General features: G+C 30.8%; 3 protein-coding genes across 4 annotated transcripts; 2 read left to right on the forward strand and 1 right to left on the reverse strand.

The window, feature by feature from the left end:
* The first annotated feature begins 2,159 nt into the window (after nt 1-2,159).
* On the forward strand, nt 2,160-4,712 carry LOC107892359 (60S ribosomal export protein NMD3). The gene is made up of 2 exons (XM_016817426.2): nt 2,160-2,279; nt 2,954-4,712. Exon 2 carries the CDS (start codon nt 2,959-2,961, stop codon nt 4,477-4,479), a length of 1,521 nt encoding a protein of 506 aa, XP_016672915.1. The 5' UTR covers nt 2,160-2,279; nt 2,954-2,958; the 3' UTR covers nt 4,480-4,712.
* A 5,321-nt stretch (nt 4,713-10,033) lies between these two features.
* LOC107892360 (probable serine/threonine-protein kinase PIX7) lies at nt 10,034-13,840 on the forward strand. 2 transcript variants are annotated; one of them, XM_016817427.2, is made up of 6 exons: nt 10,034-10,526; nt 11,035-11,372; nt 11,445-11,580; nt 12,170-12,309; nt 12,687-12,810; nt 12,895-13,840. In XM_016817427.2, exons 1-6 carry the CDS (start codon nt 10,373-10,375, stop codon nt 13,395-13,397), a joined length of 1,395 nt encoding a protein of 464 aa, XP_016672916.1. In that variant the 5' UTR covers nt 10,034-10,372; the 3' UTR covers nt 13,398-13,840. The 2 variants fall into 2 exon arrangements, with proteins under 2 accessions (XP_016672916.1, XP_016672918.1); XM_016817429.2 differs by having other exon boundaries at nt 12,173-12,309.
* A 1,461-nt stretch (nt 13,841-15,301) lies between these two features.
* On the reverse strand, nt 15,302-17,949 carry LOC107892361 (mitochondrial outer membrane protein porin of 34 kDa). Its single transcript, XM_016817430.2, has 6 exons — nt 17,698-17,949; nt 17,542-17,609; nt 16,780-16,890; nt 16,284-16,370; nt 15,955-16,163; nt 15,302-15,870 (listed from the first exon to the last, which is right to left on the reverse strand). The coding sequence occupies exons 1-6, from the start codon at nt 17,744-17,746 to the stop codon at nt 15,564-15,566; spliced, it is 831 nt and encodes a 276-aa protein (XP_016672919.1). The 5' UTR covers nt 17,747-17,949; the 3' UTR covers nt 15,302-15,563.
* Nucleotides 17,950-24,943: the final 6,994 nt, after the last annotated feature.

Raw genomic sequence — 24,943 nt, forward strand, 5'->3', positions numbered from 1 at the left:
ATTGCTAGGCAATCCATTCAACTCAAATCTCGACAAAAATAGGGATTAATTTAGGGGATTTCAATAATGGGTTAAAGGTTAATATTAAGGGTAATACAAAAATTGGTTTGTTAGGCTCAAGGAGGTTTACTAGGGATTAATCGTGGGGGTAGGCTTTTCATGGCATGAGTGGGTTAATCCTAATTGCCTTAATCATTTTGATATATCAAATCAAATGGTGTGGTCTCGACATGCATAATCAAGCAAGTTCTAGAATAACAGTTTAATTAGTAAAAAAGTCTTGCTAGAAATATAGTAAAAAAGACCTCAAAAGGGATGGGACTCAAGCCCATTAATTAGAGTCACCCATGATGGAAACTCGACTTAATGCTTGGTATAACGTCAAGTCTTGAGTTCAATGAAACAAAGTACATCATTAGTATGTGACTGTTAGCACTGTAAATAAATCCATCCTAAGATTAAAGTGCTAGGTACCCGTAATGATAAGGGAAGGATGAATAATGTACTCTTAATGGACCCATAACATAAAAATGTTGGAGTGTTATAATTATGGGAACACTCTTGATGGGATCTACCTATGTGAATGGAAGTATGGCTGCTTCTAGGAGCTTAAGGGCTTGGTTCTGACAGCACTCATGAAAAGAAAACACAGGCACATGGCCATAATAGTGTCCCTCGATACTATGCATTGACCGATGTTGAAATCATTGTGTGAGATGTGTTCAGTTAATCAAATGAAATAGTTGGTTCAAAGCTTAGTCTACTATACAATTTCGATTAACTTTAACATGTTTTCACTAAGTGAAGGTTCAATCGTAAGATACCTTTCATTTATGCAAATTGATTTCTAAGAATATCAAAATCTAAAATATTTTGAAAATGGGGGGGAGATTGTTGGAACATTTTCAAATATCTATAGTGTTCCAATAACTATAAATGAATAGGTGTAATTAATCAAAAGATTATATTGTTTGATTTTTTGAAAAAGAATTATAACTATTTAAATAATTTTATTTGAATAGTTATAATTAAATGAATAATTTTAAAGACATTATTATTCAAAAAGACACATATTGATGAAAGATGTCTCTCTGAAGAGACATGAAAATTCCTATAAATAGGAATGAGATTTCATTTGGAAATATACCATCAAATTCTAAGATTCTTTCTTTCCTTCCTTCGTTTTCTAATATTATTAGATTATTCTGTAAAGTATTACTGCAGAAATCCTTCATAGAAATTGAGTTTCTTGCCATACATTGCTCAGTGTGTAGTGGGCTATTCTCGTCAGTGCAAAACGCAAATAGTCATTGGCTTTATTGTATCCTCGAGGTTAATTTGCTTGGAACTCGTTTGCACACCGAAGATAGGTGGGGGCGAATATAACCTTAAAGATAGTGGCTTGATACATGCCTTGGAGCCTTGTCCTATTTCTTCTTCTGTTCGAGTTCCGTTCGTGTGTTCGAGATTTTCCTCACCGAAGATTTGTACTAACACAATTCTTGTAGATTCATCACTATGAAAAACATTAACTGAGAAATGAGAAGCAAAAAAAAAAAACTTCATCGTATTGCCTCAATGCTCATGGCTTGAGAAATGGAAGGGTCCATCTAAATGTATCTTGTTTGGACAAACATGATAATTTCTAGACTTTTCGTAAATGCACAATTACTTTATGAATTTTACTATCGAGTAGTTTAAGGATATTTTTTTTAAAATATTATTATATATTTCACTACATTGGGATTTAGTATACTAGCTTTATAAATTAATTACATTTAATGAAAAAAATATTAAATAATAATCATAATTAGAATTTGATAAAATTTTTTTTAAAATTTCATATTTCAATTTACATCTTCAAGAAGAAAAAAATATGTTGTAAACACATTTAACACTAATAAAGATAAAAATATAATTATAAATTATAAATTAAATTAATATTATTCTAAATTAGATTTTCTTTTCATAATTTGTCAATAATTTCTTTCAATATTTACAAATGTAATGAAAAATTATTAGTACATTTAATTAAATTAATTTTATTCTGGCCCAGAAAATTATAATTTAAAGTTTAGGCCCAAAAAATTAAGTGAAACCCGCTACAATATGGGTCAAAAGGCCCATTACACTCCCAAAAATAAAAACGAAAAAAGAAACAAAAACAAAAATGGCTTTCGCCTTCGGCTTTATATTATAGGGTTTTGAAAGCATTAGTTCATTTTCTTCTTTCTTTTTTCTCGCGGATTAGCGGTGTATTGTAGGTGACAGCCATAAAGGTAATTTTTTTAAAAAAATCTGGCATTAACTTTTTTTCTTCAATTTTCTTGTTTCCAATAATTTTGCAGTATCAGTTTTAATGAATTCGTTCTTTTTTTGTTTTTATTTTTTGGGATTTTGATGTTCTTTTTGCATATTGAATTAGATTTTTTTTAATTATTTTAGTGTGATTGAGATTTCTTATGTATACAAGTAACTCTCTGAATATGTTCACTTGAAAGATTGTTCTTAAAATTCATTTTATTTTATTTCATTAAAAATATTGTAAATCTGGGTTTTTCTTGTTCTAAATTAGGGATTTTGTTGGTTTTTTATGATTGTAAAAACCAGAAGGCTATTCTTTGTGTTATGCCCTTAGTTTCTGTTTCTTTGAGCTGTTTATAATACACACACACACACACATATATATATAAAATCATCCTTTTGCGCCGATGGGCAGCCATGCTTGTAAATAGGTTGTCTTGTTGAATATGTTGAACTTATATGGATTGTTTCCAACGTCGGTTGCTGTTGTTTTAACTAATGATGTTGTTAAACAGCAGCTTTTAAGTTAACCCTTCATTAGGACAGACATGCGATTGACTCGCTTGTTTCTAGTTATTAGCTTTTTCCGCCATTGATGTATGTTGCTTTGAGCTGCTATATACTTATGATTATCATCTTTATGGAACAGTTGCTATGGCATCAGATATGTTTGTGGTTCCTCAAACAAGAGGTACTGTCTTGTGTTGCAAATGTGGTATTTCAATGGCGCCAAATCCTGCCAACATGTGCGTAACATGTTTGAGGTCTGAAGTTGACATCACAGAAGGTTTACGAAAGCATGTGACCATTATGCATTGTCCCGATTGTGATAGCTACTTGCAGCCCCCAAGAACTTGGATAAAAGCTCAGTTGGAATCGAAGGAGCTCTTGACGTTTTGTGTGAAACGATTGGAGACTGATTTGAAGAAAGTTAGGCTGGTAAATGCTGAATTCATTTGGACTGAACCACATTCTAAGAGAATCAAGGTCAAGCTGAAGGTTCAAAAAGAGGTTCTTAATGGAGCGATTTTGGAGCAATCTTATGTTGTCGAGTATGTTCAACAAGATAACATGTGTGACTCTTGTACGAGGTATCAGGCGAATCCTGACCAGTGGGTGGCTTCTGTGCAACTCAGACAGCGTGTATCCCACAGGCGAACCTTCTTTTATTTGGAACAGCTCATCCTGAAACATGATGCTGCTGCCCATGCCATTAAAATCAAGCAAATGGATCAAGGAATTGATTTTTTCTTTTCCAACAGGAGTCATGCTGTGAAGTTTGTCGAATTTTTAGGTAAAGTTGCTCCAACAAAGAGTAGACATGACAAACAGCTTGTGTCTCATGATCCTAAGAGTAATAGCTACAATTACAAGTACACGTTCTCAGTCGAAATATCCCCCATTTGCCGTGAGGATTTGATTTGTTTGCCTCCAAAGGTGGCTACTAGTTTGGGGAACCTTGGTCCGCTTGTGATCTGCACGAAAGTTACGAACAACATTACGTTGTTGGATCCGTTTACTCTGAGGCAGTGTTTCTTGGACACTGACCAGTATTGGAGGCATTCCTTCAAGTCCCTACTTGGTAGCAGGCAACTGGTGGAATATGATGTCTTTAACATTGAAGTTGTTTCTCCTGAATATAATCTTGGGGGCTCGAAATATGTAATGGCAGATGCTGAGGTGGCTCGTGTAAGTGATTATGGGAAGTTGTTTTACATAAGAACACACCTAGGCCATATTCTAAAGCCTGGAGATCGTGCACTCGGGTACGACCTTTATGGGGCCAACAGTAATGATATCGAACTCGATAAGTATAGAGGACTTGTCCTTCCTGAGGCAATTCTGATAAAGAAGAGCTATGAAGAAAAACGCCAGAAGAAGCGTGGGAAGCCTCGTCCATGGAAGCTTAAGTCCCTTGATATGGAACTAGACGAATCTAAAGGTAGAGCGAACGAACAGAAGCTGGACACAGAATATGAAGAGTTCTTGAGGGATTTGGAAGAGAACCCTGAGCTAAGGTTCAATTTATCACTGTACCGTAACAAAGATTACCAGCCATCAGAGATGGTATCGGTGTCGGATGGGGATGATCTGCCTTCGGTTCCATTGGAAGAGTTGCTGGCCGATCTCGAGCTGAGTGAACAAGAAGATGGTGAAGATAGCATGAGAGAATGAATCTATGTTGTACTTCTCACATACTACTTTTTTTGAGTCTTGCCTTGAAATGATGTTTTGAGTTTTTGCTTTGTGTTTTTTGTTTCCGTTTTTTTTTTTGGATATAGTAAATAAATGTTCTAATCATGAATTCTATCCTCCTTGTATTACCCTCGAATTTGACCGCATTAGGGCTTTCAAAAATATTTAATGTAACAAAGTAGTATAAATTAGCTGATCAAAGTTGGTACCAAGACCTAGTATTACTATGATGGAATATTATTTTTATAGGAGTGTGTTTGCATGATTAGTGTGTTTATTTGCGGTTAGTGTAAAAATAATGATGGTAAAAACAATAGTGGTAGTGAGATTAGATATTGTAGCATGAGACAAAAAATAAGTTAAAGTATCGTATCGTATCACGTTATCTATCCAAATTTACTTTAATTATACAAATTTACCTTAATTATAAAAAGTTATAAAATGGTCATTTAATTATTTATATCTTTTTTTAGTCACCAAAAAATAAATTGATAGAATATAACAACTTTAATTTTTAACATTTATATATTGTGTTAATTTAGTTTTGATTCCAAACAATTACTCTCGAGATTTACATATGGTGTAATTTAGGTTTTTTTTTTATTTTTTTTATTTGTGACATTGAAGGTTAAATTCAAAAGAACGAGAAAAGTGAAAATCATTGTCTTAAATTTTTAGGTGTTTCTGTTTTTGATCAAATTTAATTGATAGATTTGAATTCTTTCAACTTTTTTAGGTAATAGGATCACAAATAAAAGTAAAATTGGAATGTAATGTGTCAACATTGAGGGTTAAGTTTTTTAAAATTAAGACTAAATTGATATAATTTATAAATATTAAAAGTTAAAAAGTTGTTATCATGCCAATTCTAAAAGCTATCACGTAACGGTTGATAACCAGAAAAGAAAAAAAATCATATAGTTAAGTAATTATTTTGTAATTTTTATAATTAGATGACAAAAGAAACTTATCAATAATTGAGTGACTGCTAATGTAGTTTACTGTAATTGTCAAACTAGATAACTCTTGGTTTGATTTATGAAGTTATTTAATAACCATGATGAGTTTCTCAATTCTATCACATGCGAGATGGAAGCCAAAAGATCAATTTATTAAAACCCTAAAATCTTCTTTATTTTCTTTGAAGAAAAGTGAAAAATAAAATAAAATTTGCACTTTGGAAAACTTGAATGTATTGAATATCATCATTTAAAAATGTGTATGAATTGTGGAGTGAGTAAATATTGAACATCGATTTCGAATTAGAAAGTTTATAGATAATTTAAAAAATATATATGAATTAAATTTGTTGTTGTTGAAGGTTGATAATTTTCCTGACACATTATTAATTTCTCTTGGCATAAATTTATTTATTGTTAATAGATCGATTAGAGTATTATTTCGATAGATAATTTTTTATAGAGTTCATTAGTATTGAATTCATTAGTTTACCCCATCTATCTGAATGATTGGTTTCAACTCAAAAGGAAGAATTGATAATACACATAAAATCATCCATTCTAATTCTATATTTGTTTGAATAAGATGTTTAGCCAATTTCATGCATTTTTCCCATTCATTACCCATGAGGTCTTCTTCCCCTAATTATTTTCATTCTACCACCGAATAATCAATAAGAATTCGTAAATCTAGATAGATTAATTGTTCTCGAATAGCACTTGCTCCTGTTGAATGTGACCGTTCTTTTTTGTTAAATTTCAACGTGAAATGACTTAACTAAATCTTACTTTTAGTATGAAACTTTCTCCTGTGTCAATATCTGTAATTAGGGTTTGATTTTTTTATATAAAAAAGCTAAACTATTAAAAGAGGGTTTAAATTAGTCAAAATTTTGTTAAATAAATCTCAATATTTTTATTGTATTGAAATAAATTTCCGGTTTGTTATTTGTAATTATTTTTTCTTTGGATTGAAATATTGATTAAATAGATTGAGTTTTGACTTCATTGATACTATTATTATTATTATAATAATTAAGAAAATATAAATTCGCGTGAACTGAAGTACGTATTTTCTTCCTGAAAAAAAATTATGAAAATTTTACAGTTAAGATTAAAGTTGATTTGAAAAGAAAATTGAAGGTTTGAAATATGTGGATAGTGGTGCCAAATCAAAAGAATGGTCCAATAATAATTGCAAGTGGCATAGATGTGATTATGTTAATGGAAGAAGTTGGATTTGATCAATTTTGGACAATAGGAAGTATTAGGGTTGAATATTCAGTTTTAATTGTTTTTTTTAATTTAAAAGTTTTAAAGGCTACTTCCATTCAGCATATGGTGGAGTTCAGCTGGATCATCTAAATCTCTTCTAAATTATAAAAAGAAGAAAAAAATTAATAAAAAAATCCACAAAAGCTAAAATAAAAATTGAATAGAAGTTTGGGCCTTGGTAATTACATGGCCCAACAAAGATAGATCAACTCATTTTTAATTTGAAAACAAAATGCTTTTGGAAAGTGTTAATTTAAGAATGTTTATTTTAAACAGGATGTTGAAAATTTGTAAAAAAAATTAATTTAGATAATATTTAAATAATTTAATATAATTATACACAAAATATACTTTTTAAATATTTTTTTAATAATTAATAAATTATTTGTAAATTTAATTATACATAAGATATTCTAAACTTTTAAATATAATAATAAATAATATTATAATCATATATTAAATATAAATTAATTTAAAAATTTTATACCTTTTAAATGGTTAATACAAAATATTTTGATAATTTCTCTCCCCAAAGGTAAAAAGCTTATTTGAGCTGGTAGGAGTTTTAGATTTTATTAGGTTTTATGAAAATTATTCAGCTTATTTGAGCTTGGAACCACACCTTTCATTTCTTAATTTTGGATTGAAATTTCTTTTATTATAATTTTGAATTTTGTATAACTTCAAGTACATTTTAAAGTTATTTTTATAATTTTTAATATGTTGTTTAATTTTTCTATTTTTTATATTTTTTAAATATTTCACAATTCCTAATAATATTTAAATTTTTTTTATAATTTTTAATATTTTCTAATACTTTTTTTATTTTCCTAAATTTTTTAATCAATTTCTTAAATTTTAACAATTTTTTTAAATTTTTTTTACAATCTTCTAATAATTTTTATTTTTTTATATTTTAGATATTTCAAAAATTTTAGTAATTTTTAATAATTTTATAAATTATTTATAATTTTACATTTAAAAAAATTTATTGATGTGGACCACCACATCAATAACAAAATGATTGACTGAGCAATTGTTAACGGTCATGTCAACACATTAATCGTCAATGATAGAAATTATTATTCTTAACATTTGAGAGCTTAATTGGGTGTATTTTTCATGGAGTGGTTTGATTATTTTTTTACTAATGAAAATTACAAAACCTTTTGGGACCATTAAACTTTTTTTTTTTAATTTTGGATTTTGTTAAGTATTAATTTTCATAAAAAATAGTTAGTAGTGTTGATTAATTCTTAGTTCAATTGGTATTATTGTTATAGCAACAACTAAAAGGTGTGAATTCAAACTATTTAAGCTCGTATTTTTCTCCTATTTAAAAGTAGGCTAAGTTTAAGTGGATGTCCTTTAGAGGTCTCTCTATGATAAGAATCTAATCAAATTAGTCTATCTATTAATAAAATGGATTGAATTAATCCTTTTACTATTAAAAAAAATTCAAATAAAGTTAAATTAGAATAGAGTTAACAATTATTATTTTAAAAAATAATTTATTATTTAATAAATTTATAATTTTAAGGTTTTACCTATTCAAAAAATTTTAACTATTTTTTTATTATCAGTTAGACCTTCAGCCTATTTCTAACAACATTAATTAAAAATTATTACAAAAATCTTTCTACATATCAATATTAGGAGAAATGCTAGATTTGATTATTTTAAGACATGTTTAAATTAAAAAAAAAGTAGAGATTAAAGGATGGATAATTAAAATTCTATGCAATAAATTGGAAAATAATTGTTTTGATGATGATTAAATAATGATTAGAAGTGATAATGGGTTTGAATGGTTATGTAAGGTATCTAGACTAATTTTTTAAGCTCGGGTTTGGTTTGATCTAACTTGAAAAATGAATTTACTTTTTTTGTCTAAATCCGACCAAATTTAAGAAAAGTAAATCCAAGGTTGACCTAACCTACCCATACTTAGTTTTTTAGATTAGTTTTTATTAAAAAATAATTTTCAAAAAATTATAATACATTAAATGCACTAAAAAAACGTTAAAATAAAAGTTTCTAACACATTAAAAATACATTAAAAGATAATATTATTAAAAAAATACTATCATAAATATAATAAAAATTTATTATAGTAAAAAACAAAAACAAATATAATAAATATTTTATTGTATTAAATATAATTTTTAAAATTTTTTATTTTGGGTTGGGTTATTTAGTTGGGTAAATTTTTTTTAGGTTTTGGGTAATGAGTTTAATAGTTATTAGGTTAGTGATTTAATATAAATATAATAATTATTTAACATATATAATTAATATAGTATTGCTTTATAACATAATATTCGGGTCAGATCGGACTCGAGCAAAAAAGCTTTCCCAAAGCTTGACCCATATAAAGAACAAGCTTTAAATTTTACCCAAGTTCATTTTTAGAATATCATATTTTGTCTAAACTCTTCCGTTTTCTAAACGTATTTTCAAATCTGAACAAATGACCCGACCCATGATTAGGTCTAAAATAATCAACTTGAACACAAATCGAAAAAAAGAAAATGTATAGGTATATAGTGAAAAAGAAATGTAGTAAAGCAAAAAAATAATGAGAAGATGAAAAAAGGGGAATCAAATTTCAAGTTATTGATTTGTAATTCCACTAAGTGGCGTATGGTGATCGAAAAGGCACTTGGTAATTTGGCTACAACCACACCAATGAAAGTGATTGTTGTCTTTGTCTCTTTGTAAAACATGTTTTTTTTTAATTAGGCAAAATATAAACCTACCTATATGCAAACGTGGCTTTGTCTCAATGGATTTTTATGTATCTTAATGTCCTCTACATATAAGATCAACCCTAACATAAATAAAAAACAAAATCTTTTTGAGTATATCACTTCCATTCTTTTTTCTAACATCTGATTTTCTTCGTCTAATTTTGCCTCTACTCTATCTTCTTTTTAAAAATTTAAAATTTAATCCTTTTATTTTTGATTTTTGCTTGTTAGATTTTAAATCAATAACAAAATGAATAGAGTTATATTAAAATTTAAAAAAATAAAGTATAATTTTACGATTTATTAATTTAAAATTTTATAAATTTATTTTCAATTTTCAAGTTTTAATATGTTCACGAATGAACTTATATAATCTTAAAATATAAATTCTAATTTAAGGAAACTTCATTAACAAGGTGCGTAATTAAAATTTTTAATTCAGATTAGGAAAATGGCTAATATTTTATAATAAAAATAAATGGAGTTTATTTCGGAAAAATACAGGAATTTTTTTTTTAAATTGTTTGTTGATTTGGAATATGCTAAGATCACTGTTGGTAGTTAGTAGCACAGAGATGAATTTTTTTTTATGCTTATTTATTTGGTTTCTCTCTCTTGCCCAAGCTGCCCTTTTTCTCTGTTTCAAACTGCCCAATCTGCCCTTTGTTGAAACACTTTCTCAAGCAGCGCTTAATCTCTCTCTCTCTCTCTGTCTATCAAAAATTGCCTTTTGACTAAATTTCATAAACTGGGTGTTAGTGACTAACAGCTAAAAATCTACTTTTTATTTGTATTTAGATGTTTTAAGATTAAAAAGTTGTCAGTTTTATTGAAAGGAGGAAAGAAAAAGTTGCTTTCTTTGAGAAGAATTTGGATGGTTTTAGAAAGATGGGGTTTGGCCATCAATCTGAAAGAGAGAAAAAATCATCAAGGAAGAACAAAGATGAAGAAGAAGAAACTGGATGTTGGGTTAAATTAAGATTTTTGGGAAGTTGCATGTCTTCAAGATCAAGAGTTGATAACTCTATGAGTGGAACAACAGGTATGATCTTATTTTTAATCTCTTAAAAATACTTTTTTTTAAAAAAATATCTTAAGAAAAAAAGGAATAAATAACTCTAGAATATAAGAAATTTTTAGATTATAGCCAAGTATTTTGGTGTTAAACAACATATCTTTTAAAAACTTTTTCTACTTTTATAGAAATTCATCTGAGATTGATCTCTTTATTAATCTTAATTAAAGTTATATAAATATTAGTTATTTTGTGGTGCTTATGCTATATACTTGCATGTTAATGGAGTTTCTTTTTTTAGGCAAATAATCAGTTTTTGGTGAATGATGTGATTAGTTGAAACTTAAAAGCAACTAGTTTTTTACCATTTACTATTTTGGAAAAGCCAATAAGATGAATCCTTGAGGCATTTTGATACAGTTTCTAAATACTGTTGTGTAAAAAATGCATATATAATATGTGAAATGGTATCTGATAGCTACTATTGTTGAATGATCTTTAATTTCACTGTCTTGTTGTTTGTATATATTATCAGCTGAAAGTAAATCGACGACGAGAGAGAAAAGCCGAGATCAACCGGTTGTTCCTGTGTCTTCCACAACCACTAGTAATGCAGAAACTGCTTCTTCGACACCGAAATATAGTGAGGAACTGAAAGTTGCTTCGCAGCTTCGAAAATTCACATTTATTGACCTTAAGTTAGCAACCCGGAATTTTAGACCTGAGAGTCTTCTCGGTGAGGGTGGGTTTGGTTGTGTCTTCAAGGGTTGGATTGAGGAGAACGGAACTGCTCCTGTGAAACCCGGTACTGGACTTACTGTTGCTGTCAAAACACTAAACATTGAGGGACTTCAGGGTCACAAAGAGTGGCTGGTATGACATCTACATTTCATATACCGTACATTTCTTTCTATTTTAAATTTCATGTTTCCCCTCATGTTTCAGGCCGAAGTGGATTTTCTTGGGAACCTCCTTCATCCCAATTTGGTTAAATTGGTTGGTTACTGCATCGAGGATGATCACAGGTTACTGGTATACGAGTTCATGCCACGAGGAAGTTTGGAGAACCACCTCTTCCGTAGTACGTAACACCGTTGTGGATCATGATATACCTTTTGCATGGTTTACATGATTGTTTAACCAAAGTATTCCGACACTTAAATAGCTCAGCCATGCATATGCTGCTAGCTGTGTTTAATAAATGTATGGTTTCTATGGTGCTCTTTAACTTAGGTCAAAACCGAGAATTAGGGTTTTGTTATCGGAAGGTAATGTTGTCAGTTGTACAAAATTTAGCTTACAGATACGGAATGGTGCCTGAAGTTTTCCTCTTTTTTATGTTAACATGCATGCTTTCTCCTAATAAGCTTGAACGCTATTGGCAACGAAACGATTTATCAAATAATTGGATTTTGATAATTAGGCTGCCGTACTAAATGTGTGATTATAGTGAAAATTTCTGCTAGAATTGACTTGTCATTTTAATTTTGTGTAAACACGTCAAATGTGAGGCCAAAGTGGTCAACTCTTTGAAACTTTTCAAAGTGACATACCATTAGAAACTTGGAATGAAAAATCTAATGTGTGGTTATTGTTTTCATATTCATTGTTGTTTGCATTTTTCGTGTTTGATGTTTAATTTTCTCTGGTAACAACCATTTTTTGCGCAGAAGGGTCCTTGCCACTTCCTTGGTCTATTAGAATGAAAATCGCACTTGGGGCTGCAAAGGGTCTCGCCTTTCTTCATGAAGAAGCCGAAAGACCAGTGATATATAGAGATTTTAAAACATCTAATATCCTGTTAGATGCGGTATGTAACTGAAAACAGAAACTAAGTTCCCTCCATAAGCTTTCCTTCTTTTATGTCTCGTTTGGTTACTAGTGTAATAACACGAGGGAAGTGCATATTTATTACATATGAATTACAATAGTTAGATATATAAAAAAAAAAGAATAGTTAGTACAAATTTGAACTTGAAATTAGAAAGATCAGTAACGACTCTTGTAAAAAATAAGACATTCAAAATAAGTGAAAACTTCCCGTCTCTTTGCTAAAAGTAAGTCATGGAGTGGTTGAATATTATAAATTGAATTAGTTTATTGCTCCCGTATATACTAAAATATGCGAAAAAAATAGTACTTCTACCATATGTAGCATTATTGTTCTAAACTTGTTCCCGACTTCAGGATTACAATGCCAAGCTCTCTGATTTTGGACTCGCCAAAGATGGTCCGGAAGGAGATAAAACTCATGTATCTACTCGAGTTATGGGAACATATGGCTATGCTGCTCCAGAATATGTAATGACTGGTATGTCGTGTATTCACTTTTATTTCTCTATAATGTTTAGAGTTGAAAAGCTTCTTTTACCTAGATCATTGGCTATATATGTAGGACATTTGACATCGAAGAGTGACGTATATAGCTTTGGGGTAGTTTTACTTGAAATGTTGACTGGCCGAAGATCCATGGACAAAAACCGACCTAATGGGGAACACAATCTCGTGGAATGGGCAAGACCTCATCTAGGAGACAAGAGAAGGTTCTTTCGAATTTTAGATCCTCGTCTTGAAGGCCACTTTTCGATAAAAGGTGCACAGAAAGCTGCGCAGCTGGCTGCCCAATGTCTTAGCCGTGATCCCAAAGCCAGACCTCGGATGAGTGAAGTTATTGAAATCCTAAAGCCTCTACCAAACCTTAAAGATATGGCTAGCTCTTCTTATTATTTCCAAACTATGCAGTCCAATCGTAATAGGTCCAATGTAAATGCTAAAAACGGCACCAGAGCACAAGCAGGATTCGTAGTGAGGAAAGGACAACCTATGAGGAGCTTGTCTGCTTCAAGCAATCATCAGGCTCCTCACCCATCGCCAAAGCCCAAAGCAAAAGAATCATAGGTTTGAGTTTCTCTATGTTCATACTTTGAATTCGGTTCTTATCCGGTATCTGCTTCTTCGGACTGTGATGTCCACTGTTTAATTATACCAGTAGAACTGAATGAACAAGCCGTACTGAACGTGCAGCATCACCGCCCCCTGTCTCACTTATTTCTCTCGTATTTAGAGGCTGAAAAGCTATGCTGGTAATGGATAATGGCATGGTGATGGGAACTAGGGAGATGGTAGATGAAATAGAATGGGAAGAATGAGGCTAATTTTATGCGAGTTGCATTATCTGTTCTTTGACCCCACAATATACCCTACCCCTCTTCATTGTCTTTTGTCTTTGATTTGCTGTTGTACAAATGGATCTCTTGTTAGTCTTGTTAACATCTTAACATAAGAAAAAATTGTGTACAATATATATATATATATATGCGTACAGGGTGGTTTTTTTTTTTACTACATGACTTAGAATATGATGATGAAATGATGATGGTATGATTATGAAACGGTATGGTATGATGTTCACAAAAGCTAAAGTCCCCTCCAGTTAGCCACCCAACACCAACCCTTTAATTAGTCAAAAGTTTGTTTGGTGTCACAATCATAATTATACACTCTTCAACCTAGCCTACTCTATCCTCCTTCTCTGTCTTCCACTTTCAATTTTAGTGCTCCTCTTTTTAATATTCATATATATAAATCACAAGATGCTTTGTTTTCGTTCAAAAAGCATTTGGATTTGGAAGATGTGCTCTGAACCCAAATATGTAAGTAAAATTTTATTTTGTCTTTTTTATTAAAAAATAAATAAATAAATTTTGTAAGTTAAATTAAAGAATAAATTAATTATTTTGTTGAAAACTTATTTTTATGTATTAGTGTAAAATGCACATGGTATACCATGTTATTATTTTGTTATTTTGCAAATTACATTAACTTTTAACTATATAAATAAATAATTTAAAAAAAATTAATTTAATATTTAAAATAAATTAATTTACTTATTTCTTTTTCAGGAAAATATGAATCAATTTTGTAGAAAAATTATTAAAAAGAAAGAAACTGTATAATAATATGACTTTACCTGTTTAATCGACAGTGACTACTCTTAATAAGAGATGCCATAGATCTAAGGTGAGTTTAGATAGGCGGTGCGTTTAGCTGCGATTAGTGTAAAAACAGCGACGGTAGTGAGATTAAATACTGTAACGGTACTGTAGCGTGAGACAAAAAATAAGCTAAACGCACCTCATCGCAGTCGAAGCCCTAATGGTCGAGTAACTTTTTTTTGGCTTAAAATATTATTCTATTTATGCTGGGTCGATTTCGATCCATATAATTTCCCTGTAAAATGGGGTTGGGAAAATTTAATGCAATGAATCCTAATCATTACATCATGAATAATAAGAAAGGAAAAAGAATTCCTGTCACATATATTTTTAATAATCAGCGTTTTTTTCAATAATTAGGTTAAAAATAGTTGTTTGGATCTTAATTTTGATAATTCTAAACGTAAATTTTTCAACAATCTTATATTTTATGTTGTATATAATTCAAACGAACCGATAATATATTTTTATCAAATTTGACTTATAATTTAATTTTTTTTATTCATTGATTGTAATATGATAATAAAGTTGATTTTATGATTGGATAAGGTCTAATCCACAAATGATGTCCATGGTCCATCCAAATACGTTGACAAATAGTATCTAATTAAATATTATATACAACCCAAATTCTAAAAAAAAAAAAAAATCAATGCCATATTAATATGCAAACTACTAAAATAAATTAGATATCAACAATTACAACATGAAAAACACTAATCCCGTACTAATCTAATATACAAATTACCTATGGTCAACCCCTACCCCTTCTATATAAAAATTAACACACACACACACACACAAATATTTTAGCAAGATAGGGATCATTAAATATATTCAAGTAAAGAAATACTGAATATCAGTTAAACAGGGGATGTTCAAAAAGAAGCCAACATGCCATTTCTTTTTCTTTTTGTTTTGTTTTCTTCTTATTTTAAGCCAAAAAGAAAAAAAGGACCACTGACATAAGTGTCTATGGCAACGCCATGAAAAAGTGTCAACAGATTTCATTTCAAAATTCTAAGCTTACCTTGCCGTACTCTTCCAAGATGGAGAGCTCTTATAAAGCTCAAGGCTTGAGTGCCAAAGCAAGTCCAACCTTGGCACTCTTGTCAATGGACTTGGTATCCACCTCCCCAGAAATGGTAATGAGGGATCTGGGGCGCCACTCGTGCTGGATTAGTGCGCTTGCCTTCCCAGCGTTGTTCACCCGTGCCTTAACCATCGTCAATGGATCCAATGCATGTTGTGTACCGATGGTGATGGTGTTTTCATTGGTAGAGAAGCTATGGGTCACCTCGGCACCAACAGCAGTGTTAGTCATGGGATTCACTATATGATAGTATGACGCGTTAAGAGAGTCACCCTTTTCGTTCCTGCATCAATAAACAAGGGACTCAATGAGGATCATATACAATGATAGCAAGCCTAGAGACGAGAACATAGAACATATCACATACAGAGTCAACGATGCAATGAGATCCACATTGGAGAAGCTCAAACCGGCATTGCATTTTGTGAAATTCCCAGTCTTTGTGTCAAACGAGAGATCAGTTCCCAGTGCAAGAACATTAGTTCCAATCACACCTGAAAGGTTAACTATAGGGTTTGCAGTTAATCCAATGCTTGAGCTTATCCCTGCGTATTCATGCAAATACTGGAGTTCAACCTGGTATATAAAGAGGGAAAATAGCATCGTTGATCAGCATAGTGAACATTCTAACTGCTAGAGGCAGTTCTAACATGTTCTCAAATTTAAAAGCCAAAATTTGTGAACATGATTGCATACCTTGCCAGACCTCTGATCAGGGACTCTGAAGCTAAAGATTGCTTTCAGCCCGGGTGCAGGTTGATCAACGGTTATGGTGGTATAGAGCTGATAAACATAAACTACTTTAGCACCAGAAATAATGTCCAAAATAAGAACCATATTTATTCAATATCAAAGGAATACAAGGGGGAAAAGAGCAACTATAAACTCAACCGAGGAGATTCTTCAATAGAATAGCATTCTATCCAAAAAGATTAGATGTCTAAAAGGCACATCATGCTCTAGTAATTCGATGTTCCAAACAAGTTTATAAGGCACAGGTTTCTAATGTGAAGGGCATGGAACATAACTACTGAGCTTCTCAAAAAAAAAAAAAAAAAATTGGATGAAGACCAAAGAGTAATTAGAGAAAAGAGCATCATATCTCACTTGCTAACAAATATGTAACCAAGGACTAAAGCTTATACGCCAAATAAACTCGAAATAAACAAAAGAAACAAATCAAAATACTTACATTGGAGTAGGTATCCACTTTAATATCAGTTGTGACATTCTTATTCTTCAGCTGGGTGTTAACATCAGCCAAAAAGAGTTCGCCTTTCTTCGTTCCGGCAGATGTAATAGCCTAACAATAAAAAGGAGGGGGGGGGGGACACCCATAATACCAGAGAATTAGTTAAATTTCTTGTAGCAAATCAAGAATGGAACATCACACATGATACATAGCAATAAAAAAGAATGAGATGCCCATGCTAAAACTCTAAAAACATGAATCTTTCAACATTTCAAGTGTTGGAAGCAAAATATACAGAAATGCACTAAATTAGCTACTGTAATTACTTACTTAAGAGAACCCCTCTCCCAAAAAAAACAATGTATATACATAAATATACGTTTGAAAACAAATATGACAATATCTTTAAAATAACCTTAAATAAACATTCTTTTATCTAATAACATAAGCTTATAATAAGACATGCATCAGGAAGATTCTACCAAAAAAATCTAGAAAATGAATCCAATATTCACTGTTTAGGTTCATTGAAATTAACAACACATGCATTTTGCATCAAATCAAGAAACTGAAAAAATAAATCTACAAAGATCCCAACAAGACTATAAAATGTGACCAAAACAAAACTTGGGTTTCACAGAACAGAGAATCCAAAATCATTTCCTTCATAAAACTACATAAATCTTTAGCAAAAATAAAAAGCTACCCAGGAAATGAAAATCAAAGCTTGAATACTTGATCCAGCAAAAAGTTTTAACTTACAACTCCAGTTGGAGAGCTGGTGGTGAGAGTGAACTTGTGGTCAGTCTGATAATCCTTGTAAAGAAGGTCTAAAATCCAAAACAAAAAGAAAAAAAGTTCAGAAAGGTAGTCATAAAATTACAGATTGAAAGCTTAAAAAATTCGTAATTTTAATACCTCTGGCTTTCTTGCCGATTTCAGTGTAGAGACCTGGACCCTTGCCCATGATATCTTAATGGATTAAAGAATCTAGCGAAAATATTTTTTCAATGGGGAAAAGAACATTGAAAGCTGTAAATCTCAGAAGTGCAATAAATAGACCTCAAAAACCCTAACTCCAACTTCCATTTCGGATGTTGGGGTTTTGGTTAAAATATTATTTTTATTATTGAAAATTATCATGACCGTTGGATGTAAGAAGTGAGTCGGTTCGTATATGTTATCACCGTTGATTCATTGATTTATTCTTTTTCTATTCACTAATCGAAAGAATCTTTTTTCTTTTCTTTTTTTAACATAAAAAAGTTAAATTAAAGATTCTTAATCCTTTTAAAATCGTTTCTAGAATTAGAAATAATCCATTCCAAATATTTAAATAAGAAAATAATACATTTAATTATATTCGAATCTACATAAATCAATTTTTTTCTTCTCCAATAATATTTGTGGCAATATTTTTTTAAATAATAAATTTGAGTACTTGACAAACAAGAAATGAATTTAAACTTTCTTTTTAGGAAATAAATGCAATGTAAGAAATTATATTATATTTTAATAAAATTATTTATTGCATAATAATTTAAAAATAATAAAAAAATATTTTAGTTTTTATATTTAATTTAATAAAAGTTTTTTAAAATCCGTACAATAATATATTGAATTCAATAAATTCTCAAAAAAAATTGACAACTAAAAGTCAATTTTTTTAAGTCAGATCGGAGATCGAACCGATTAGATTATTGATTCATCAGTTTGATCAGTCTAATCAGTTTGATTAAAAAATATTTAAAAATTCAAAAAAAAAAATCCTGGTTCAATCGTTCTAATTATCGATTTACTTGTTTTATATCAATTCTTGATCTAGTCGGTTCAAAGCCACTTTTTGAACCAGTCCTCCAATCAATTCATAGTCTAACTAATCCGACCGGTCAATCTGTTCCAATTCAAACAATATTTCTAAAAATATTTAAGTAATAATCACAATAAATTACATAAAAATATGATTTTTGATTCATAACAAATTGTAAATTATACTAATTTATCTTCCATTCTTTTTGTAACACCCTTCATCCATCCCAACGATTGGTGTGGATGGGAGATGCCACTAGAGCACTTTTGTCATGATTAATCCAACTGTTCATGTTTTTATTATGATTAATCTACAATGTTTCAATTATAATAATATGCTATGATAAAATAAATCATAGTAAAATATACCTAAAGGTTGTTAACATCATCGTCTTCACTCTGACTATTACCATAAGTATTATCATAAGCACTATCATAGGTGCTAAAACAATTTCAATATTAATAATGGAAATGTTATAAAATAATTAGGTGGTAGGGATCATATTATGATGAAAATTAAAAAGGATTTACACATATTAAATACATATAATATTTATAAAATAATGAAAGTTTATAAGCAAAGGCAAAGAGTATTTATACATATAGTATTTGTGACATCTACATTCAATTTAATCGCCAAATTTGAATTTGTGATATCATATTATGTTGCCAGAACGACTCAAAAGGACTCAATATCATTTAACAAGTATCGAAGTACTCAAAAAAGTAAATATCCATACATTCTCAATATACACTCACAGATCAGTTAAATGAATACCAATTAATACATTTTTTATATTCAAGGGTTGTATGGGGATAAAAATGAAATTAGGATTTGTAACAGCCCGGTTTAGACCCTAGTCAGAATAGTGGTTTTGAAACCACAAATTCGAAGTCTTAAAATTATTTTTAATATTATTTTTGGTGTTTACAGTATGTGAATTAATATGTGTGAAAGTTTCGAATGAAAATTTTATCGTTTGTGTGCCCAATTTGTAAAAAAGGACTTAATCGCGTAAAATATAAAAGTGACATTCTAATTGTTAAAATGCTTAATTACTTTGATTAATTAAAGATGGGATCGTTATGTTATAATTTGGCCATTAAACCATGGGATGGACAGTTATGGGCTTATGTTATATGGTTTTCTAATTAAATTACAAAGGTTAAAATTGTAAATGGTTTATTAACATGAAATAAATAAAACAAATCACAAAGATAATGGGGTATTCATCTTTTTCATGACCGAATGTTGAGAAGAAAAGAAGCCATGGTTGTTGTTTAAGTTTTGGCACCTAGGAAGCTTAATTTGGGTATGTTCTTTGTTCGTTTGATAATTTTTACGTTTTTGAGATCGTAATTTCAAATATTAGTAAACCCATGCCTTAATTTTCAGATTTAATGAAGAATTTGAGATTTTCCATTGTTGAAAGTGTGATGAATTTGTTGTTTGATGATGAAAAATAAATCTTTGTTGATAGATTATTATGCTTAATTAAGTGATTTTTGATAAAAATGTGTATTAAGGACTAAATTGAGACATTTGTAAATTGAGGGGTCAAAATGTGAAATAAATTGAATTAATAGGCTACTAGGGACCCAAGGTGAAATCGGCCTAACATGGGCATAATGCAATTTTGAGTATTTTGTGTTGTTTTGAAATAGGGATTTAATTGTAAAAATGTAAAAGGTTAGGGGCTAAAATGCAAAATGCCCAAATTATGTAATTTTGAATGAAATTAAATGAATATGTTATTAAACAAGCCAATTTTGTATTGAATTAGATCAAGAAAAGAGGAAATCGATTTTGGATCTGGGAAAGTCGAAAGTTGTCGAATAGTCGTTCCGGTCCGTTTGTGATTGAAATGTATGTGCATTATATGTGCTGAATTGAGTTGTAAAGAAATATATATGTGATGCCGAATTGAATTAAGCTTTGGAGAATATGTTTCAACCCTGGATTGATTGAATAGGTGCAATTGAGAAAGTTCCGATAATGTGTCGACATTCGAAAAGCCCCATACGAACCTAGGAATAGTTAGGATACATATGTCATGACATAGGATTCCGATATGTGTTACCATGTAAGGCCACATCTGAGATGTTGGCATCGATTTGAGATTGCGTGTAAGACTATGTCTAGGACATCGACAGCGTATATGATTTAGTGTAAGACCCTGTCTCGGACAGTGGCATTGATATTTGATTACATGTAAGATCACGTTTGGGACGTTGGCGTTGTACGAGCTTATGAGCTATCCGAGTATCCTTATTGATTTCGAACGGTTCAACGGGCATTCTGAGAAATGAATAACTAGGTGAAATGGCATCCGATTCAGGTACGTGTGATTTGTTTATGAAATTCAGAAATGAAAGGTGATTATGTATCATATGGCCATATGTGAAATATATGACAACGAATGATATGAATGTATATAAATGAATGATATGTTATAAACGCTCGTTATATGAAATTGTGGTCCTATGTTTTGGACTTGAGAATTATGAAACATGAAACATGGCTTTGATGTATGATTGTTTGGTTTGAAAATTTGAATGGATAAGGGGATTAAAATGGTCGAGTTAGAGTATGCTTTGTATGTAATATATGATTAGTAAAATAAAGTTGATCTTGGTTGACTATATGATTCATGAATGCAAAATTGGTTTATGTCAATAAAGGGGAACTATGATGTTCGAGTTTGGAAATGTTTATAAAGAAGTTGATATAACTTTATGTATGATTTGTAATAAATGACCATGGTTTGGTTGGCGATTTAATGAATATGTGTGAGCTTGATTTATGATTGAGCTAATGGTTGTTATTTGAATTTGAAAGCATGGTTTTATGTTTATTGGTAAATAAGATAAGTGGAGTTACTTAATATGGACATATGAATTTACGAGTATGATGAATATATATCTGGTTGAGATTTGATAAATTCGACCTAATTAAATTGAATTATAAATATCATTGAGATGATTTATTTGCTAATGGCTTACTAAGCTTTCTAAGCTTACTCTGTGTGTTTATCCTATGTTTATAGAGTTTCAGAGACTTGCTCGGGTTGGAAGTTGAAGGAGATCTTGTCACACTATCCGATTATCGTTTCGGTAAATAAAAGCTTTGAGTTTTGGTTAAGTGGCATGTATAGGCTAGTTTCGTTATGGTTCATTTTGATTTGTATATATGTAGCCATGCGAAAATGGCTTGTTAATGATGTTAATGTTTGTGTACATTTAGGTATGGTATAAGCTTATTTTGGGAAGTATGTTTCATGGTATGTATGTATGGTATAAATTTTGGTATGAGATTGATATGGTAATTTGAGATGTTGATCATGTATGAGTGAATGAATTTGGCATGTGATTTTGGTATGTTTTGGTATAGAGAGTGAACATGAAATTGGTTGATGATATTATGGATTGATTGATACATGAATGAAGTTGAATTTGACTGAAAATGTTGCATTTATGATGCTTGATTTTGTACTTGTAGGAGGACCCAAATTGGTGATAAATTAGCCTTACAAATGTCATATAATTGCTTACACGATTGAGCACACGGGCGTGTATCTTGACCGTGTCCTTAAATATTTAATTTCGAATTAAGTCAGATTTGCACACGGCCTAGCCACACAGGCATGTTCCCTTATTTGAAGCAATTTTTTTTTCAAAAGTTTCGTAAAAATTTTGTATGTGTTCGGTTTAGTCCCGACCTTCTTCTAATGCATGTTTAAGGTCTTATTGACCTAAGAAAGGGACTTTATGATAATATTTGATTATGATATGACTTATGGTTGTGAAGTGATTGCAAAATGTTCCATTATGTCTGATAATGCCTCGTAGCTCTAATCCGACAACGGATACAGATTAGGGTTGTTACAGGATTCGAAGAATCCATCTCTTTATATCAAATTATAATATAATGTCTCGAGGCAGGGAAATCCATATCTCAACACTGACTTTAATTTGTTTTAAGTATTTTTTTTTGCTTCAAAGAAATAATGTCTCGAGACCGTAGAGACCATGCCTTGAAACAAAGGTCCTCAAGTCTCAAGATGAATCTCCCTTATTTTCTTATTTTATCTTCGCTGTTTGGATGTCTCAAGATAATGATTTCTTGTCTCGAAGCCTAGAATAGGACAAAACTATTTTAGCTTTGATGTGCTCTTGTCTCGAGATAAAGATCAATTTGTCTCTAGATTAGGGGTGAGTGTTCGATCAAATCGAGTGAAAAAATTTCGAGTTAATCAAGTTCACGAGTTCTATTTTATCATCCTAACTCAATTTGAAGTTTTTTTGAATTGATTCGAGTGAAATGAAATTCGAATCGAGTGAAATGAAATTCAAATCGAGTGAAATTGTTAGAGTTAAATTAAAAAATTTAAACATGTCAAATAATATTGTTACAGTATAACTAATTCCATATTAGAGCACATAAATTTGAAACTATGTTTATATTTGAAATATTTTTCAAATAAAAAATTAAAAAATAAAATACTTGAGTATGATAAATTTGAATAATTAATTAGGACATGAAATTATTATTTTAGAATTTTTTTAAAATTTTACTTTTTTATATATATGTATTTAGAATTTTTTAATTTTTTTAAAATTTTTAAAAATATAAATTTTGAAAATTTTATAAATATTTTGAATTTTAGAAATTATTTTTGAATTATTTTAATTTTTTTTGTAATTTTTGTTTTGAAAGAGACCAATTTGCTTATTTTCAAAGTTGATAGGGACCAAAAGGGTATTTACACCAATCTGTTACTTGAATTATTAGAGTTATTTGCATTGTGAAACTCAACTTGAACTTGAAACTCAAATCGAGTTATTCGAGTCGACTCGAATAATTCGAATAACCCGATTCGATTAACTCAAAGTTAGAGATTTTTTTTGATTTTTCTGAATCAAATCGAGTTTTGCTCATCCCTACTCTAGATCTAGATTAAGTTGTCTCGAGACTAGCTTGAAAGTCTTGATACATTAAGCAATTGATTAAACGAAAAGGTAAATTTTGTTCTTATGGTCTTGAGACATGTTCTTATTGTTTCGAGACTCAATGTCAAAATAACCTAAAATGCACATTTTTAAACCTTTAAACCAAACCACAATGTACCTAAAACAAACCTAAACTTTACACCAATACATAATTATCAATTTGGCACATGCAAATGGAATAAAAAACTACCAAATCATAACATTCAATACATCCATGCCTAACCTGTAATACCCCTAACCCGTATCCGTCGCCGGACTAGGGTTAAGAGGCATTACTAAACAATCGAACCATTTTGAATTCAATTCACAATCAACATAGCATCATAGTCATACATCAATACAGAGTCCCTTATATAGGTCAATGAGACCTTAAACATGCTTTAGAAAGGGGTCGAGACTAAATCGAGCTCATACAAAATTTTTCAAAGCTTAAAAATTTCTCAAAGTTATACAGGTTACACGCCCGTATGAGAGTGTGAACAGGTTGTGTGTCTCACACGGCATTAGACACACCCGTGTGTCTTACACGGTATTAGACACGCCCGTGTATCTAAGCCATGGCAAAACAGGGCATACATACTGACTTGTCCACACGACCACAAGACACGCCCGTGTGCCAGGCTGTGTGAAGATTAGGGAGACTACTGACTTGGGTCACACGGCCAGTCACACACCCGTGTGTCTAGCCCGTGCTCAAAACTGACTTGGCCACACGGCCTCATACACGCCCTTGTGTGCAACCGTGTGGTCTGTCCAGACTCATTTCGAAATGGCCATTGAGCAACACGGCTGAGACACACACCCGTGTCCCTGCCTGTGTGGGCAAAAATAGGCCATTTACAAGGCCATGATGCCACCCCTTTAGGGTCCTCCCTACAATTGCCATTCAAGCATCAAATACATCATATTTCCAACCAATTTCAACCACGAAACATTCATCATTCATATCACATATTCATCGACTAAATTCATGCACATTATTCAAACTAAAACATACCATTTTCATAACCAAACCACATTATTAACTTACCAAATTGACCATTCCTCACTAGGTCATATAGATACATCAATTATACCAACTTTGCATCACATATTAAATACCAAAATCTAACCATAAATTCAACCATAATCTAGCCATATCACATCGCATGATATATACTTTGCAAAACATATTCACATACTTCTAGCCTATACATGCCATATACCATATGTACAACTCTCAAAATGGTATCAAAATAGATGTCCGATACTGTGAATGAGTCGCTGACGATTCTCGGATCCGAGCTAACTTTATAACACTGTAAAACAGATAACATTTCACACAGTAAGCTTTGAAGCTTAGTAA

The sequence above is a fragment of the Gossypium hirsutum genome, chromosome A09 (assembly GCF_007990345.1).
Source record: "Gossypium hirsutum isolate 1008001.06 chromosome A09, Gossypium_hirsutum_v2.1, whole genome shotgun sequence".
Taxonomy (NCBI): Eukaryota; Viridiplantae; Streptophyta; class Magnoliopsida; order Malvales; family Malvaceae; genus Gossypium; species Gossypium hirsutum.

What these genes read in the sequence shown, in the direction of transcription:
- LOC107892359 (XM_016817426.2), top strand. Translation starts at nt 2,959, where the DNA reads ATGGCATCAGATATGTTTGTGGTTCCTCAAACAAGAGGTACTGTCTTG.
- LOC107892360 (XM_016817427.2), top strand. Translation starts at nt 10,373, where the DNA reads ATGGGGTTTGGCCATCAATCTGAAAGAGAGAAAAAATCATCAAGGAAG. An exon ending in AGGGTCACAAAGAGTGGCTG is followed by an intron (nt 11,373 to 11,444) that starts GTATGACATCTA and finishes CTCATGTTTCAG; the next exon opens with GCCGAAGTGGATTTTCTTGG. An exon ending in CTAATATCCTGTTAGATGCG is followed by an intron (nt 12,310 to 12,686) that starts GTATGTAACTGA and finishes TCCCGACTTCAG; the next exon opens with GATTACAATGCCAAGCTCTC.
- LOC107892361 (XM_016817430.2), bottom strand. Translation starts at nt 17,746, where the DNA reads ATGGGCAAGGGTCCAGGTCTCTACACTGAAATCGGCAAGAAAGCCAGA. An exon ending in AATCGGCAAGAAAGCCAGAG is followed by an intron (nt 17,610 to 17,697) that starts GTATTAAAATTA and finishes TTTGGATTTTAG; the next exon opens with ACCTTCTTTACAAGGATTAT. An exon ending in AAGTGGATACCTACTCCAAT is followed by an intron (nt 16,371 to 16,779) that starts GTAAGTATTTTG and finishes TATGTTTATCAG; the next exon opens with CTCTATACCACCATAACCGT.